We start from the raw sequence: 17,596 nt of genomic DNA, 5'->3' as shown, positions 1-17,596 counted from the left end.
CTCTCAGCCGGTTAACCAACTATTCTGATTCTGACCGGCCCGCGAAAGATCGCATGAAAATTAAATAAAATAAAATAATAATAATAATAATAATAATTTTCTAATTATCTTATGGGTGGACTAAAACCGCATTGCTTTTATTTTGAAGCCCATTTATTCTCACAAATATTTTCAGTTGCTCATTTGGCCCCCTGGGAAAAAAAATAATTGCCCACCCATGCATTCTAAACCATACTGATTAACCTTCAAATGTTTATACTTGACCCTCTTGTTATGGATATCTCCATGGTGACTCAACTTTTATTTTGAAGGATAATAAACCGGGCCAAACCGGAAGTTCCCTCCTCTATCTAGCTGGGCTTCAAGACCTCAGCAAGGTGTCTACCCCAACCGCCGTCGAGGCAAGACAGACAGTCTCTCCGAAGACATCTCCCCCTCCTTAGCCCCCATAAGACCCCTTCTCACACTCTTTGCACACTCAGTAACCCCTAGATTTCGGCCATGGCGACGAGTGTTGCGGGTCTACTTAGTGCGAAGCGAAAGCAGGACGAGACGCATCTCAAGATGCTTCGGGAGATGACCAGCCGGCCTGCCAACAGGAAGTGCTTCGACTGCGACCAGCGCGGCCCGACCTACGCCAACATGACAGTGGGCTCCTTCGTGTGTACCACCTGTTCTGGGATATTGTAAGTAAATGTGATGGCTATAACTGTCTTCTTTCGATACTTGAGAGTCAGCTCGCATAGGAAACGAACGTAGTAGGAGTTATATGTTGTGTGTGTCTGAGCTAGAAAAGCCTGTAGTGAATCGGACAGGTGCTTATGCTAAGCTAAGCTAGCAAGCTCTTAGTGAATCGGACAGGTGCTTATGCTAAGCTAAGCTAGCCTCGCCATTAGAGTGTGAGAGACTGACTTGGGTTAGCAGGGCTGGGTCGCATTGCTTTATCTATGGACGTGGAGTGTGTAATTTCAATTGTTTTTAATAGCCTAAAAGTCACAATTATAGTTTCGTGTGTGGCGCAATGACTGGTGTCTTTCAATTAACTTTATCCTTTATCTACAGTTGGACATGGCTGTGGTCCAATGGCATACTACTCATACTAGATATGACGTAGATGTTGAGAGTGCAGTGTATTCACACTGTATAGTGTGTGACATTTGAGTATGGAGAGATCTAGTATGTATACTAGATGTTCCAGAATCTTTGAGTATGCCTTGACACACCGCACTATTCCTACTCAACTTCCCCAAAATGCATTGAGCATCTCTCCAGTCTCGTCATGCAAACTTGGTCAAACAGCTGTTGTTTACAATCCTGTCGAGAGCCTGGAGACCGAAAACTCGCAATAAAATGTTTGGGTGTGTGGAATGGATGCTGCTTTTTTTGCACTCTATTTGATACTCTTCAGCTGTAGCACCTCAGCTAAGTCTGATCACGGATGAGCGGTGGTATTTTCACTATCTTTGCAATTTACGTACATGGTGAAATGCATTCTTAGATGTCTACGTCGTCATGATTACAAAGTTGCTACTTTGAAATGCATAAAATCCAAGTTTATTTGTGTCTTACACACACAAACATTGTGCTTATTATTATTATTATTAGTAGTAGTAGTACTAGTAGTAGTGCGAAAGGCATTCTGGGATACTGGGATACAGTATACTCCAGTGTGATTGGTCGGCTGGTGTTGGCATACTTATTATGAATTGGTCTGGTGCTCGCCTACCAGACGGTAAAGGGAACAGCCCCTCCCTTCTTGCAAGCAGTGGTCAGCCCCCAAACCCTTGCCCAATCACTTTGTTCTTTCTCCTCGGCTAGCCGCCTGGCAACGCCACCTCTACATGGTGGCAGCGGCCGGTCGCGCTATTCAGTCATGGCTTTTCACTGTCTTGGCCCCCCCGATGGTGGAACGTCCTTCCCACTGCTGTCAGGACTGCAGCCACTACCTTTGTAGACTGATGACCCATATCTTGACCCATATCTTGACTGTCACTTCTTTTAAAGCTATTTTTTCTGAGTGGGGCAGTCCCACTCATATTTTTCCTTTTTATTGACAGTTACAGTGAAGATTTAGACAGGAAGGATGGGTGAGAGAGAGAGGAGGGATGACATGCAGGATATGTCCCCGGCCGGAATCTAACCAGGGACCCTGCGGTTCATGGTCAATGCTTAACCCGCTACGCCACCTAAGCGTCACTTCTAAAGACCTCTTCACTACCCCTCCCTCTCTAGCTCCTCTACTGTTAATAATAAAAAAGGGTTAGGGGTTTCTTCTAGGAGTGTGACCTGCTGGTCCTAGCATAGATTTTTTTTCTTATGATGACTCATGTATAGATGATTCACTTACTTTAGACACATGTACTTGTTGTAAGTTGCTTTGGATAAAGGTATCTGCTAAATGTAAGATGTAAATGTCTGTAATTATCCTGTGTGTGTGTGTGTGTGTGTGTGTGTGTGTGTGTGTGTGTGTGTGTTCAGATCAGTGCTGATGGAGCAGAGCCACATAATTTTTAATAATTTTGCCATTTAGCAGACGCTTTTAATCCAAAGCGACTTACAATTACGAATTACAGGGACATTCCCCCTGGAGTAACTGAGGGCTAAGTGCCTTACTCAAGGGCACATTAGTAGTGGTGTGGTTTCAGGCGGGATTTGAACTCACAACCTTCCGATCACAAGTCCAATTCACTATCCACTAGACCACCACTATCACATGAGAATTTTGATAGGCCAACCTGTCCATTCTTAGTCAGTATAGTTCCATGCTCATGAATGTTGCGTCTCTCTTTTGTAAGAATTAATTGCATACTAATTGCACTACTTTTTCCTAGTTTCTAGTGACATTTCTCTCCCACTTCTAGACGAGGGCTGAATCCCCCCCACAGAGTGAAGTCCATCTCCATGACCACCTTCACACAACAGGAGATTGAGTTCCTACAGAAACACAACAATGAGGTACTGTCACAGTGTCACCAATGGCCCTATACAGTACTTAGAAATGGACCTCTACCTCTATTTTGTGTGTTGGAGATATGTTAAGGTGTGATGTGGCACATTCCATGTAGGGCTGCCACAAACGATTATTTTCATAGTCGACTAGTCACCGATTATTTTAACGATTAGTCGACTAATCGGATCATAAATTACAGCTTATCGCACAATTACTCAATCGCTCTTATTTAGCTATCATCTTCTAAATCAGCTTCTACATTTAGCTTGAAGTTGTTAGTTGTTGTTGTAGGCATGTGCTAACTAAAAATAAAGACAATTAAAATGATTGTTCACTCAAAAATAGATATTTTAATGAACTTTGCAGATTTATTTCTGGCATCACTTGCATGTAATGTAATGTAAAGAGTAGTAGAGGGTGCAAACTGCTGAGTAAAATGAGGTAGGCTAGGCACTAGGCAACCAAAAGAATACAAAAACAAAAATAAATACTTGTACAGAGTACAAAAGTTTTGCTTTGCTTCACTCATCTCATAGTAGAACGCGCCTTCTTAGCACTGTAACGTTAAGACAACATTTTTAGCTATTTGATAAGTATCGCTTTGATGACAACGTAAAATAATGTAAGAAGGCTTTTAACGTAACGATATCGTTAGCCAATAACAAGCTAACTAGCTTACCGAGACGAGCCATCGTCTTCCTCGTCATCTGCCACAACGTGCTTCCTTTTTAGATGCTCGCGCATCATAGACGTGCTGCCATGATAAGCGAGTTCAGCTTTGCAAATTTTACATTTTACATTCTTTTTTTCAACGTTGTGGTTGAAATGCTCCCACACTTTAGAGGTAGGAGGACAGGAAGACATTTCTCTGTTTGTTTTTCCGAGGAAGTCACGTGTGCCCCGGATGACCGACACTGCGCATGTACATCAAAGACACTGGGAGACGCTAGCCAGTGGCAGCTTCAGGGAAGAAAAACGAATGCTTATCGAATGAAATGAATGGTCTTTATTGTCATTGATATAGTACAGGTACCAAACAACGAAATTTGGGAGGGGGGGCTCCCCTGGTGCTAGGCAAAAAAAAAAAAAAAAAAAAACGCTTATTTCAGCTCCAAAAAAACATGCGACTACGGCGATTACCAAATATGTCGGCGACGATTTTGGTAGTCGACGTCGTCGTGACTAGTCGACTAATCGTGACAGCCTTAATTCCATGTAGCCTAACAGCAAGGTGGAGTTATTACCATATTGCTAGTCTCTCTAAAGTCAGACCCCACTTTTTACATGCCCACTTTTTAGTAAGTAAGTAAGTAACGTTTATTTATATAGCACAAAATGTACAACGACAAGAGCCGCCCAAAGTGCATAACAGATAAAATATAAAGAGAAAAACAAGATAAGAGATAAAATACAGATGAAAGAAAACTGAAAAATACACTAAAAGCAAGGTGCAGTACAAATAAAAGTGCAAAGAGTGCAGTGTCGGGAAGGCAGGCTCACCTCAGGTCAAAGGCCAGGGAGAAAAGATGTGTTTTGACTCGTTTTTTAAAAGCCTCAATGCTCTCGGCGGCTCTGATGTGGAGGGGGAGACTGTTCCAGAGCCTAGGGGCGGCCTTACAGAAGGCTCTGTCCCCTCTCGTTTTTAATTTAGTCCTGGGGACCTCCAGAAGCAGTTGCTCAGCTTACTTCCTTCAACCCCAGAATCTCAATCGAGAAATGATTCTGGGTTCCCGGATTACCATATTGCTTGTCCAGTAAGATCTCCCCAATCCCTAAGTACCTGTAGGGATTGGGGGTGATTTGGAATCGGCTTTTTGCTTTCACTAACTAAGATTAGGGTTGGTGCTTTCACGGTTAAACCATGAACTGGCGTTTTCGAAAATAGGGTTAGGGTTAAGTTTGTCAATACCGTCATAAATTGTTATATTGTAGCAGACGCTACTGTGAGACGCTAATAATTCTCCAGTATGTTTGTATGGTGGGAATTGGACTGGGGCCCTTTTATTATTAAAATTAAAATGTATTTATTTGAAGCGCATTTTTCAGCACTGCTTGTGGAAAGTGTTCGAGCAGGTTCACAGAGAGGTTAGAGCTTAATCATTTGAAATTGTTGGCTCAGTCAAAGTCGTACAACAATGTGGTTTTGAATCCCACGGTTTAACCGAACATTTATTTGGGGGCGGTTTCACGGTGTACAAAATGTAAAACCCGCCCAAGCCTACCTAAGATATTGATGAACTTGGCAGTTGTCAATGTGTGTTTTTCTCTCTTTGTCTCTGTATTTTTATTTTTTTTTTCTTGGCTCTATTGAAGTGTGACTATTCGTGAGCTTAGAATGATAAGGTTCTATCTCCGTTTAGGGCAGTTCAGAGATATTGAGCGTCAAAGTTTTGACATTCCATTATGTTTTGTGAGATGGAACCTTTGTATTTTATTAATTGCTAACAAAAAATTGTCAACATTTTTAAAAATAACACCACACAGGCATTAATAAACACCTAATGGATCAGATTATGTAAAAAAACTAAATTTTTACAAAAATGGAGATAGAACCTTATAATTCTAACGTCACATATTGGCATTCTTCTCTTCCCCTCATCCCTTTCCTCTCCTTTCTCCTAGGTTTGTAAACACATCTGGTTGGGACTATACGATGACAGGACAGCAGTTGTTCCAGACTTCCGTGAGCCACAGAAAGTTAAAGAATTCCTCCAGGAAAAATATGAGAAGAAAAGATGGTGAGATGCTAAACTTTTGGGGGCCAATAGTAGCTAGGTGTCTAAGCAGCAACGCTGTGCAGAACCCTATTGTAACTGTTAGGGTTAATTATTGTAATTGTTGGCATTAATTAGGGGTCTAAACAGCGGCTATTATTATTGTCCTTACCCTGTAACTGTTCATGATTGATGATAGAAATGTATGGAAGTTTAACATGGAAAGGCCGAGGAGGATCAATGTCTTCTTTTTTCTGGCCTGTATGAGGTTCCGTTTGGTCCAATGCGGACCGCAGCCAACATGACAAAGTCTGACAAATCCCATCTCGCTAAAGTAAATGTCTGTGGAAAAGAAAATGTATTGTGTGTGCGCCATTTTTCACATGAATTGACCCCATACAGTCATGGCAGTGAACTCTTCCTTTAAGGCCCTTGTTGTTACCTTGTTGTGTGTACAGGTACGTCCCCCCAGACCAGGCGAGAGCGGTGGCCACTGTTGTCCCGGCGTCCGTCTCTGGGTCGTCGGCCAGCAGCACGAGTAGCACACCTGAGGTCCAGCCCCTGAAGGCCCTGCAGCTCAACAAGACGCCACCGGGCCAGGTGACATTCCCACATGTCCACTTTCCCATGTCTAGCCTCCAGACAGTGTTTGGCCTGTCATGCAAGGCCTTACCACCTGAAGCACATTGTTAGATTTCCACAGGATGGAATTGATGCACAAGTATATCCAGGGTATCCGCGGTGTCTTGAAAAGTATTAAAAGTTGATACATCAATTTTGGGAAAATCAAGACCCTTAATAAGTATTAAAAAGTCTTATCACAATTTTTTTTTAAAGAATTCTCTGAATTAGACTCTGTCCAAAGAGTTTGAGTCCTAAAAACTTTTAGTAAAAGTTCGTGAATTTATTAGTTTTATTAAAAAACAAAGATGAACCGGAAGTTCTGTTGTATGATAGTGGTCTAGTCTATTGCAAACTAAACCTGTTAAGTTAAAGGTGTCACTCATGTAAACGGTTACAGCTCGAAGTGGCGGTGAGGTCTGGAAAAATATTGACAAGGTCTTTAAAAAGTCTTAGAAAAGGTATTGAAATTAACCTCAAGATTCCTGTATATACCCTGTCTGTCAACCAGTCTCCTGGGGTCGGTCGCTCCAAGGCCTATCCCATTGGTCAGGAGAAGAAGTTTGATCTCCTCTCTGATCTGGGCGGAGACATCTTCGCTGCTCCGCCCTCCCAGGCGGCAAACTCTGCCAACTTTGCCAACTTTGCACATTTCCCCAGCCAATCAGGTAATTAACAGGCATCAACATAATCGAAGTTGTACCATAGAATATTAAAGGGATAGTTCAGGTTTTTCAATCCTGTCATCTTCCTGGTGGTTGGTCACGATACCAAAGTGTTGACTTTGACTCAAGTTTGACTTTGCTTAAGTATCACGATTTAGATTCTTAAACAATACCACCGCAATAAAGACCATTCATTCATTCATTCAAGTAAAATAATATCCTATCAAATAACATAACATGGAAATTCTGGACCTATTCGCTGAACTGTCGTGATTGTCATATTTCTGTTTTTGAGCTTTCTTTGGCTGCCTCCAGGGCTAGCTTTTAGCAAATACCAATATACATGAATGTGATCACCGGTACACTATACGACTATCAGAAATTCTACAGCCATCTCATACCTTCGGGGGCTATGCACGCATGTCAATATGAGAACAATTTGTTATTTCAATTCTAAACGTATATTATTCAAACTGAGGCAATTTCCTGTTTTGCCCTTAGGGGTCTGCGCACTAGAGCGTCGTTGCTCACACGAGTGTAACAACACAAACGTTGTTAGGTTGAAGTAGCTAGTCCATTCTATTCAATGGCATAATGACAGATCATTTTCTATAAAACAATATATTTTTCTACGGAAAACCCCCGATAACTAAATCATGTTTTACATTTTGCATGTTTTGAAAGCCGTTTTCTGTGCTTTTGATAGGGTAAAGGTGATCCCATTCATGTACACTGGTATGGCTAAATGTTACCCTGAAGCCAGCCAAAGAATGAAAATATGACAGAAAAAAGTGTCTGTGGGTTCAGCCACTCCAAGTAAGTAAAGTAAAATGAGGTCTAACGTAAAAAAAACAAAAACAAAAACGAACTATGCCTTTAACTGATGATGTGTCTTTGTGGTATGGATGGAATCAAAACACCATTGTTAATGAAGATGAGCAGTTATGAAGATTGAATAGACTGTGAACGTGTGACGTTCTGCACACAAATAGGATATGTGCAGGTATCAGTATATCTGTGTTGAATCATTACCACTCCCTCCCATGTATGGTCATGTCTTTTTGATTTCCTCATTCCTCCTTACATCCTTTTGTTTTTCTCCTCTTTGGCATCAGCAACTCAGGGTTACTCAAATGCAGACTTTGCCAACTTTGATGCGTTTGGCAACTCTGGAGTACCTTCACATTTCGGCACGTCACCCCCATCACAGACCTTTGCATCAGGTACCCCAGGGCACCTACTTCATAACCTCTACATCCACACACAGGGTTCCCACAGGTCCTTGAAATCCTTGAACGTTTGTGAATTTGAGAAAAAGAAATCAAGGCCGTAAAAGTTTTTGAAAATAGACATGGGTCATTGAAAGTGCTTGAATTACCCTCTCTCTCAAAAAAATAAAACATAATTATAGAGACCATCTAGTGTTCAAGCCTCTACATTCAAAAGCCTCTCTTTTTAATTGTTGTCTGTGAGCGGATAGTTCCTATTATATAAATTCTCATCTAGATCTGTCTCAAACTACACTGTTGGGTCCTTGAATTTGAAGGAATTGTGTCTTGAAAGTCCTTGAAAGGTGCTTGAATTTGATGTTTCAGAAGGTGTGGGAACCCTGCACACATTACATTATCTCTCCCCAAGCACCAACATGGATCCTCTCATACCATATCATGGGGCTTGTCTACATTTAACACTTGAATCAGACTTCTGTTATCCGAACATGATTATGAGGTCACAATCTAATCATGTGAAAAGAATTTCACTCAACGCTGGTCTCCTTTGCACACATCGTGTCTACATATTTTCCCCACTTGTATTTAATAGGTTGTTTCGGCACTTTCAATGGCCGCATTGTTTTCCAGACTATGCAGTAATAGGATCAAGTCAAAATGTTGTAATAGATCGATTCCATATTTCATAATATACACAGACACATTTTTCACGAGGGCAGAGGATCTTGTGAATTTGCGTAGCGGTCAGTCAGTCCTTAACTCTGCAGCAGAAATATGGTAAGATTCTGGACCTTACACATCAAATCAATAAGGACAATGTGGAGGACAAGGAGATGTTAGTACTAGTGTTGTTCCGATACCATTTTTTGATCCCGATACCGATACCGATACCTGACCGTGCAGTACTTGCCGATACCGAGTACCGATCCGATACCACGGCGTTTGAAAAAACAAAACAAAAAAACATGTTTTTTGAGCCGCATACTCACCTCGATGTAAAATTATTGCTAACACTTAGTCTGGCACTGCTCAAAACCTTTGTAAAACAGGAAAAAATACCAACAGAGAGTGAATACTATAGAACTTTTTTTTATTGTCTACCTGGTATGGTGACAAGAAAATCAACCCCTTATAAAACCTGAAATGTGGCTCTCACAGATGCCAATCAGTGCAATATCCATTTAAGATATAAAACAGTCGTAGTAGTAGTGCAACAGCAAGTGAACATTTACAAACAAAATAACTTTGGTACTTAAAAAAAAAAAAAAAAAAAAATCGGATTTTTTTTTTTGTTAGTACTCGCCGATACCGATACCAGCATTTTTGTGCGTATCGGTGGCCATGCCGATACTAGTATCGGTATCGGAACAACACTAGTTAGTACACAAACTAATGTTCATAGCCCTCCTATTTTTTCTCAGCATTGGAAAATCCGACCCTGTCCTTATTCTTTCACAGACTGCGGACAGAAATGCATGCCTAGTAAACCCTCTAGAACCCTAGAACACCCTCAAAGTAAAGCGAGTCTGCATGGATGTTGACTTGCTGGGCTTGAATCTCCCACAATGCAATGCAATTATTTATAAAACCCCATTAGGACTAATATAAAAGCAATGCCTGCTCTCTACTACCGACATCCCAGTAGGGGGTGTAAAATTCATGAAATTAGGCTATTTAGATAAAAATACTGTAATTACAGTTTTGTGTTCATTTTCAACAAAAAACAGCTCTTCAGATTTGCAACTCATACAATGTGACGATTTTTTACTATAAATAATATCCAATAGCAGTTCGTTGTTACCTAGGGATAGCCTGCGGCTGAAATCAGCAATTGGACTTGGCTGGACTACCCCTTTAATATCAGGTGTGGACGCCCGTACTGTGATCTGATTATCATGTTTGGACAAGAGACTTTAAGTCTGATTCAAGTGTAGACGACGGCTCCATGGTGTGTTTGTTTCTATATCTGTTTGTATGAATTGACCTATGGCATGTGCGTCCGTGTGTTTCCGTGTTTGTCGCTCTACAGGGGGAGGTGTCCCCATACCGTCGATCGCTGGTGCTGTGCCGGCCCAGTCTCAGCTGGGGGGTTCTGCAGAGGACCGCTACGCTGCTCTGGCTGAGTTGGACAACGAGCTGAGCTCCTCAGCCCCCACAGGGAGCAGCGTCCAGGGGTGAGAAACAGTGGTAGAGACTGCCTAATAGTGCTGTCCCAAACGACTATTTTTCTAACGATTAATCTAGCGATTATTTTATCGATTATTCGATTAGTCTAACGACTAATTTATCGATAAGTCTAACGATGTTTTTTGTACTGTAAAAAAATAAAAAATAAAAAAACTTATTTGGCTCCACCTCACTGCTATGTTTAGCCAACTTGAATGCCAACATGGCCATTTAGAAGTCTGTCCTACACCACAACACATAGCTAGCTAACGTTACTCTCGCTGCTATGTTATGATTAGCTAAATTGATGCTAACGTAGCATGCGAGCTACGAGCTAGATAACGTACAGTAGGTGCTCGCACCACAATGACAATAGGCTACCGTAGCTAGCCAGCTACATAGCTAACGTTACTAACACCAGAAGACAAGACATACGAACTGTGGTGAGCTACATTGCTTGTGTAACATTAGCTAGTAGCCATCCATTTTTCACTCATACACTTAATTGTCTCGCCTGGTAAAATAAAGGTTTAAAAAAAAAAAAAAAAAAAAAAAAACGCCATTTTGTTTATTTACGACTAACCGGCGCATATTACGCTAACCGACGTATTGACGTAGTCGATGACGTCGACGACGTCGAATAATCGTAACAGCCCTACTGCCTAATGCTGCTTAGTGGTTACAGTGGCTGAATTAATGGATACAATGGGGCGGCTGTGGCGCAGGAGGTAGAGCCGCCGTCTAACGATCGCAAGGTCGGCAGATCAGCGGTTCGAGCCCCGGCTGGCCACATGTTGAAGTGTCCTTGGGCAAGACACTGAACCCCAAATTGCTCCCAGTGAGCGGGCTGGCGCCTTGCATGGCAGCTTGCCGCCATTGGTGTGTGAAGGTGTGTGTGAATGGGTGAATGAGAGGCCGCTGTAAAGCGCTTTGGATAAAGGCGCTATATAAGTGCAGTCCATTTACAATGGCTACAGCTGGCAGTTGGGTTTAATTTTCATATCCTCACTTGTCCTATAAGATGCATTAAAAAAAATTATACTGCGCAAAATACAATATTAGAGCTTTTAATTGTCTTGCACATAATAAAATAACGATTGATTTAAGCATACGTGTGTTCATCTAGGAATATGTTTGGAGCTGTGTTGGGAACCTCGCCTGCCCACACTGCACCAGTCTTACCCAGCATGCAGCAGGGCTTTGGAGGTAGGTGTTGTCTATTATGTTGAATTAGTGTTGCATACAGTAGCTTCCAAGCTTTCCAAACGTGGGATTTGCAACATTTCAGTCCAGTAAAAATTAAACCATAATGCTGTAAGCCTTTTTGTAACGGAACCCTTTTCTCTTCTCTAGCTGTGCCATCCACTAACCCCTTTGTTGCGGTTGCCCCAGAAATGGCGACCAACCCATTCCAGGCCAATGGTCGAGCGCCAACTGCAGGTGTGTGTGCACAGAAAATATGTTTGTTTTGTATAAGTTGTCTGTAACTTTTAAATAGTATATCATAGTAGTAATGGGAGTATATAGGATTGTTTGATCTTTGTGCCACTAGTATGATAGTGGTGTGAAAGGGTAAGTCTGCGTGCGTGCGTGCGTGTGTGTGTCTGTGTCAAACTCACTCCCCCTCTCCTCTCTATGTGTAGGTTAGGGTTAGAGCTTTGGACTGTCTGGACATGAACATTGAACACTTGATCTTTGCACTTCTTATATTTATATTATTTATGACTCTTGCACTATGATGTTGGTTTGCACTGTCTTGTCCTGTCTTGCACCTGTCCTGCTGTAAACCCGTGCTCCACTGTCCCAAACCAAATTCCTAACATGTTTACATGTCATGGCAATAAAGTCTTCTGATTCTGATTCTGTTGTAGCTTCATTCGGTACAGGCTCTATGAGTATGCCCGCTGGCTTTGGAAACGCCTCCTCCTACTGCCTCCCGACCAGCTTCAGTGGGACCTTCCAGCAGCCCTTCCCTGGACAGGGCCCCTGCCCCTACCCCCAGCCTGGGGCCTACCATCCCCATCCCAACGGTTAGTGTGCCTCCTTCCCCTCCACTCCTACCACCCCCAGCCCAAGGGTTAGGTAACATAGACACGGCTGTTCTAGTGTCAACTGTCACTTAGATCCACCTGTCACTTTCAAATTAACCTCAAGATTCCTGTATATACCCTGTAGTGTGCCCTCCCCTCCGCCCAGTGGTTAATGGACCCACCAAAACCTTATGAAGTTTTTAGTCACCCACTAAATCAAATCAATGTTTGTCGGCAGGGTTGGGCATTTATTCCGAATCCAGATCCCTAGTAAACAGCCATGATGCACAGTATTTTTAAGGGTTAAAGAGCCTCTCCGTAAGTTCAGGTTACTCACTTCTTCTTTGTCTCTCAGGCCCAGGATACCCAGTCTATGGGCAGACCAAGCCTTCCATCACCCCTTTTGGGCAGCCTACGGCTGGACCAGGGATGTCCAATAACCCATTCATGGTGAGTAATAACCATACATTACATTGAAATCTGAAACAAGTTGAAGAAGTTTTGCATATTTGAATGTTGATACCCCCCAAATCAATGAGCCGAGAAATTCGGCCTCAAAGTATTCACAGCCACTTTTCACAGGTAGGCAATGGGTGGGAACAAATAGCTGCTTAACTCCACCCCCAACCACTCCCTCAAGAAAACCACTCCCCCATTACACTACCTGTCATTATCTACCTGTCATCTGTCAGTGGGGTTGTCACAGGGCTTGACATTAAGCACATTGTGTTTGTCTATACAAACACAATGTGCTATATGAAGATCAGATCACATTTTATGACCAATTAAAGCAGAAAAACTGGTAATTCCAAAGGGTTCACATACTCTTTCTCGCCACTGTATGTAATAAAGCGCTTGACTTTGTTCAGTTGTCTATTTAAACTTTATCCATGGCATTTAATTGTCTTTTTTGTGTATTAGGCTGTTAGATGTTGGGTAGGCTATTCGGTTGTTAAGTCTGACGTCAAACGTGACGTTTAGCAATTTCTGGGTCCAAACCAGAAATTCCCCGCACCAGAGTACCAGTGTACTACAGCGGTAGAATAACAGTTCAATCGTTATTTAGACTCGGATCTATTCATACAACAAGGGACACAGCACTTTCCCGTTTTCCCATATTTGTCAGCGTCTTTGAGACTCGGAAAAGCGCTATACAAATATAATGAATTATACTACCTGGATGAGCCGGGAAGTCAGGTGAGGATAATGTTCTTTGACTTTTCAAGTGCCTTTAACACCATCCAGCCTCTTCTACTCCGAGAGAAGCTCTCAGGTATGGGGGTTGATCCCTCCACTACATCCTGGATCATGGACTACCTCACTGGACGGCCACAGTCAGTCAGGCTGGGGAACTGTGTCTCGGACACAGTAGTGAGCAACACCGGGGCTCCGCAGGGAACTGTGCTGGCTCCCTTCCTGTTCACCCTGTACACATCAGACTTCAAACACAACTCTGAGTCCTGCCACGTACAGAAGTACTCTGACGATACAGCCATAGTGGCGTGCGTGAGGGATGGACGGGAGGGGGAGTACAGGGATCTGATAGGAGCCTTCAGCGTCTGGAGCGAGAGGAATGGTCTGCTCCTCAACCAAACCAAGACCAAGGAGCTAGTTATAGACTTCCGTAGGTCTAAGCCACCTCGGTTGCCCATTAACATCCGGGGCGAGGATATCGAGGTGGTGAAGACCTACAAGTACCTGGGGGTGCATCTGGACGACAAACTGGACTGGTCCACCAACACAGAGGCACTTTATAAGAAGGGTCAGAGCAGGCTGTACTTCTTAAGAAGACTTAGGTCTTTTGAAGTGTGTGGAGAGATGCTGGCCATGTTTTACCAGTCTGTCATGGCCAGCATTCTCTTCTACGCTGCAGTCTGCTGGGGGGGAAACATCACCAAGAGGGATACCGGACGGCTGGACAAGCTCGTAAAAAAGGCGGGTTCAGTGGTGGGAAGGAGCCTGGACTCTCTGGGGACGGTGGTGGAGAGAAGGACTAGGAGTAAGCTGCTGTCCATCAGGGACAACCCCAACCACCCCCTCCATCATGTCCTCGCTGGGCAAACCAGCAGCCGCCGCAGAGGGCGGTTCATTACGATCCGCTCCCGGACGGAGCGATATAAAAAATCATTTATCCCGGCTGCACTAAGACTGTTCAATGGCAACTAAAGTAGCAGTCGGGGTCAAGGCTCCTGAATCTGTATTTATTATTTATTTTAATCACCATCATCACTTTTTTAGTATTTTAATATAAATAACTATAGCCATCCTTTTAATCCACTTTTATATCAGATCTCACTGTTTTTTATATACTGTACATGGCTGGCCCAGTGTTGTTGTCTGTCCTTTATGTTGTGTTGTGTTGTTATGTGTGGTTTTTAGTGGAGTGGCACGGCAAAATGAATTTCCCCACGGGGATAAATAAAGTATTTATCTATCTATCTTATTAACAAGAGAGCGCCTCAGCCAACTTTGGACCCGGAAACACGTCACGACTTAACAACCGAATAGCTAGAGTATTGGTTAACATTGGAATTGAACAGCGTTCAAAATGAACGCGCCGCTGTAATGCGTGCGTTGGTACTAGCCGCAAGCCTTTTTTCTGTTCTGCATTATTGTGATGTTATGTCATGCCTAATTTAAGTATTCAGAAGAAGAAATTCATGAGGATTAATAACAGAGTAAATTAGATTTTTCACTGGGTTAGGTTTTTTTGCGTTTAAATTATTACGTGATTTCTTGCTTGAAATCCATGGCTGTCTTTGTGTATGTCGGAACACATCGAAAAATCTTAATTAATCATTCATACCGATTAATCTGATTAATCGACCATGAAAAACGAGTTATGCACATCCCTAATGTTCATGTTTAATTCGTATTTGTTCTCTCTAATCAGGCGGGAGCCCCAGCAGGATCCTACCCTGGAGGGTCCAGCACCAACCCCTTCCTGTAGCTCGCCACCCCATCATCACCACCAGAGGGCAGCATGCAACACCTAATCTATTCAATGCACCCGCTCCGTCACAACCAAGTGACACATTACATTTCTGAAAAAACTCTGAAACCAAGTTTTTCAACAAAAAAAACAAACGTTTACGACACTATGAAGGACAAAGGACTACGGTTATAAATGGGACTGCTCTGGAACAATGCCCTTGGACTATATACGTTCTTTACATTTATTTTTTGTTTATGTTAATGACAGTAAGATCTTGTGCATATGAGCATCTGTAATCACGTTAACGTACATGTTATGTATAATAGGGACTGAGTTGACAACGTGGTGGGACACAATGTGGATGAGCCACTACGATGTTTCTACGTAGGATACTATATGATAAATAACAAAGATGCATCAGTCAAGAATCCATGGTGTGAAGAGTTTAGCTTCAAGAATGATATGCATTATATTTGGGGGTAGAACTATGCATCTGGAAAATTGATTTTTTTTTAAATTGGTACATAATTACCACTATAACTGGTAGTAAAAGTGCAACATGTTTGAGATATGCTTGGAACTATCCTAAGGTGTCACAATATCAACAACGCTCCATTGAGCTGGAGATGAAACAGTTTTCAGAACATTAAGTGTTTCGTTATCTTGAAAGAAACCAGGTTTTGCCTCACAGTTTTTCTTTTCACCAGGTGAAGTCCCTACACTTACAACTTCTGAGCTTTTTTGACATAAAACAGTTATACCTGCTCAGATATATAATAAGATAACTTGAGAACCTAGACTCAGCACAGGCAGGTAGGGAGACAGGGAGGTGTCTACCATAGCACAAATGAGATGAAACGAGAGGGACAGACTAGAGAAGGAGAAAATCGAGGTTGAATAGCATGTTTACTATTCTAGAACCTTTCCTACTGGTCTGTAAAAAGGCTTGCAGCGTGTTTACCTAGAGAGCAAGGGTCTCACTAGTGCCCCTACATATGAATTTGACAATATGTTATTATTATTGCCGTTACAGGAATATGTAAGTCAATGTGTACATATATAAATATATGTATAAATATATTAAAGATTTTTAACTACAGTTGACTCTTTGTTTTCATCTTTTGACATTGCACTGTATATGGAAATATCACTACTGTATATGTTTTGTGAAGAAAAAAAATTCTATATGATAACTGGAAATGCATAAATGCGTCTGTAATTCAAACAACAAAGCGGTCTCCCAGCCACACTTGGATAAGAGCTGGGTGATGGGCCTAGAGAAATGTAACCATTCTCAATTTCATATACAACATATTGCCCTTTTTGTTCTTGTTGTAAGTTGCTCTGGATAAGAGTGTCTAATAAATGACTACAATGGAATGTAAAACTTTCATGGCCAAATGTAAGCTTCAATACCATTTACATTATATGTAAAAATGGCTGTTTGATTCACACATGATAATTCCATTTCCGAGTTTTATAACTGTGCATAGATTATGTTCCATTCAACAAAGGTTGTACTTGCAGCTCTGCAAATAAGCAGTTTCTTTTTTACTAAAACAATAATAGAAAAAATGTATTCTGCCATACTTTCCTCTAGTTAAAGGAGGTCTCAATCCATCCCGTAAGTATAGTTGAGTTTATAAGACAATAGCACCTCAGTATTCATATTCTGAATTATACACCTGCTCTGAAAACATTTATACGGAGCCCCCCTGGGGTCACATGGTAGAAAAAAAATATTTGATGTGTGAATTCGTTCCCTCGGTTTAGTAATTCGTTACCTTTACAACAAGGTACTTGTAAGCAGTGGCGGATACAGAAAGTGGCTGATGGGTAGGCCTGGAAAAATCTGGGTGGGCCTGAGTGAAACTCATCACCGCACGTTTTAGACCTATGTATGAGCAGCCAGATGGATGGAACACAACCGGGCTCGCGATCATAGGCGCCGATTTATGTTTCTGCCCGTGGGTGCTCGAAACATTTGGGTACGACCAACACGCATGCACACACGCAAAATATTCGCAGGGACTGGAGGAGATCACTATGCAGACCATGAAACGAACGGAAAATAAATAAAGTACCTGTCTACCCAATGCAACGGACAGCCAAACAAGTTATTATAATACACACACGCAAGGCATTCAAGCGCACGCAATTCAATGAATTAACCAATAACCATCAACTATGGAGGACCAAGTCTGACAGAATTAACAATAAATATATAGGTACATAAATGAATGTATGAACAAATAAATGAACGAATACACACTAGGATCCTCTGTG

The 17,596-nt window shown here is 42.1% G+C and overlaps 1 protein-coding gene across 1 annotated transcript; it reads left to right on the top strand.

Moving 5' to 3' along the window:
• The first annotated feature begins 519 nt into the window (after positions 1–519).
• agfg1b (ArfGAP with FG repeats 1b) lies at positions 520–16,297 on the top strand. Its single transcript, XM_080543727.1, has 12 exons — positions 520–686; positions 2,862–2,955; positions 5,573–5,688; positions 6,123–6,264; positions 6,797–6,953; positions 8,066–8,173; positions 10,209–10,353; positions 11,472–11,551; positions 11,699–11,785; positions 12,217–12,375; positions 12,731–12,825; positions 15,269–16,297. Exons 1-12 carry the CDS (start codon positions 565–567, stop codon positions 15,323–15,325), a joined length of 1,362 nt encoding a protein of 453 aa, XP_080399853.1. The 5' UTR covers positions 520–564; the 3' UTR covers positions 15,326–16,297.
• Positions 16,298–17,596: the final 1,299 nt, after the last annotated feature.

This window comes from Nansenia antarctica (genome assembly GCF_963989245.1).
Source record: "Nansenia antarctica genome assembly, chromosome: 12".
NCBI lineage: Eukaryota > Metazoa > Chordata > Actinopteri > Argentiniformes > Microstomatidae > Nansenia > Nansenia antarctica.
The sequence above is the reverse complement of the archived record's forward strand: the minus strand, read 5'-3'. Positions and strand labels throughout refer to the sequence as shown.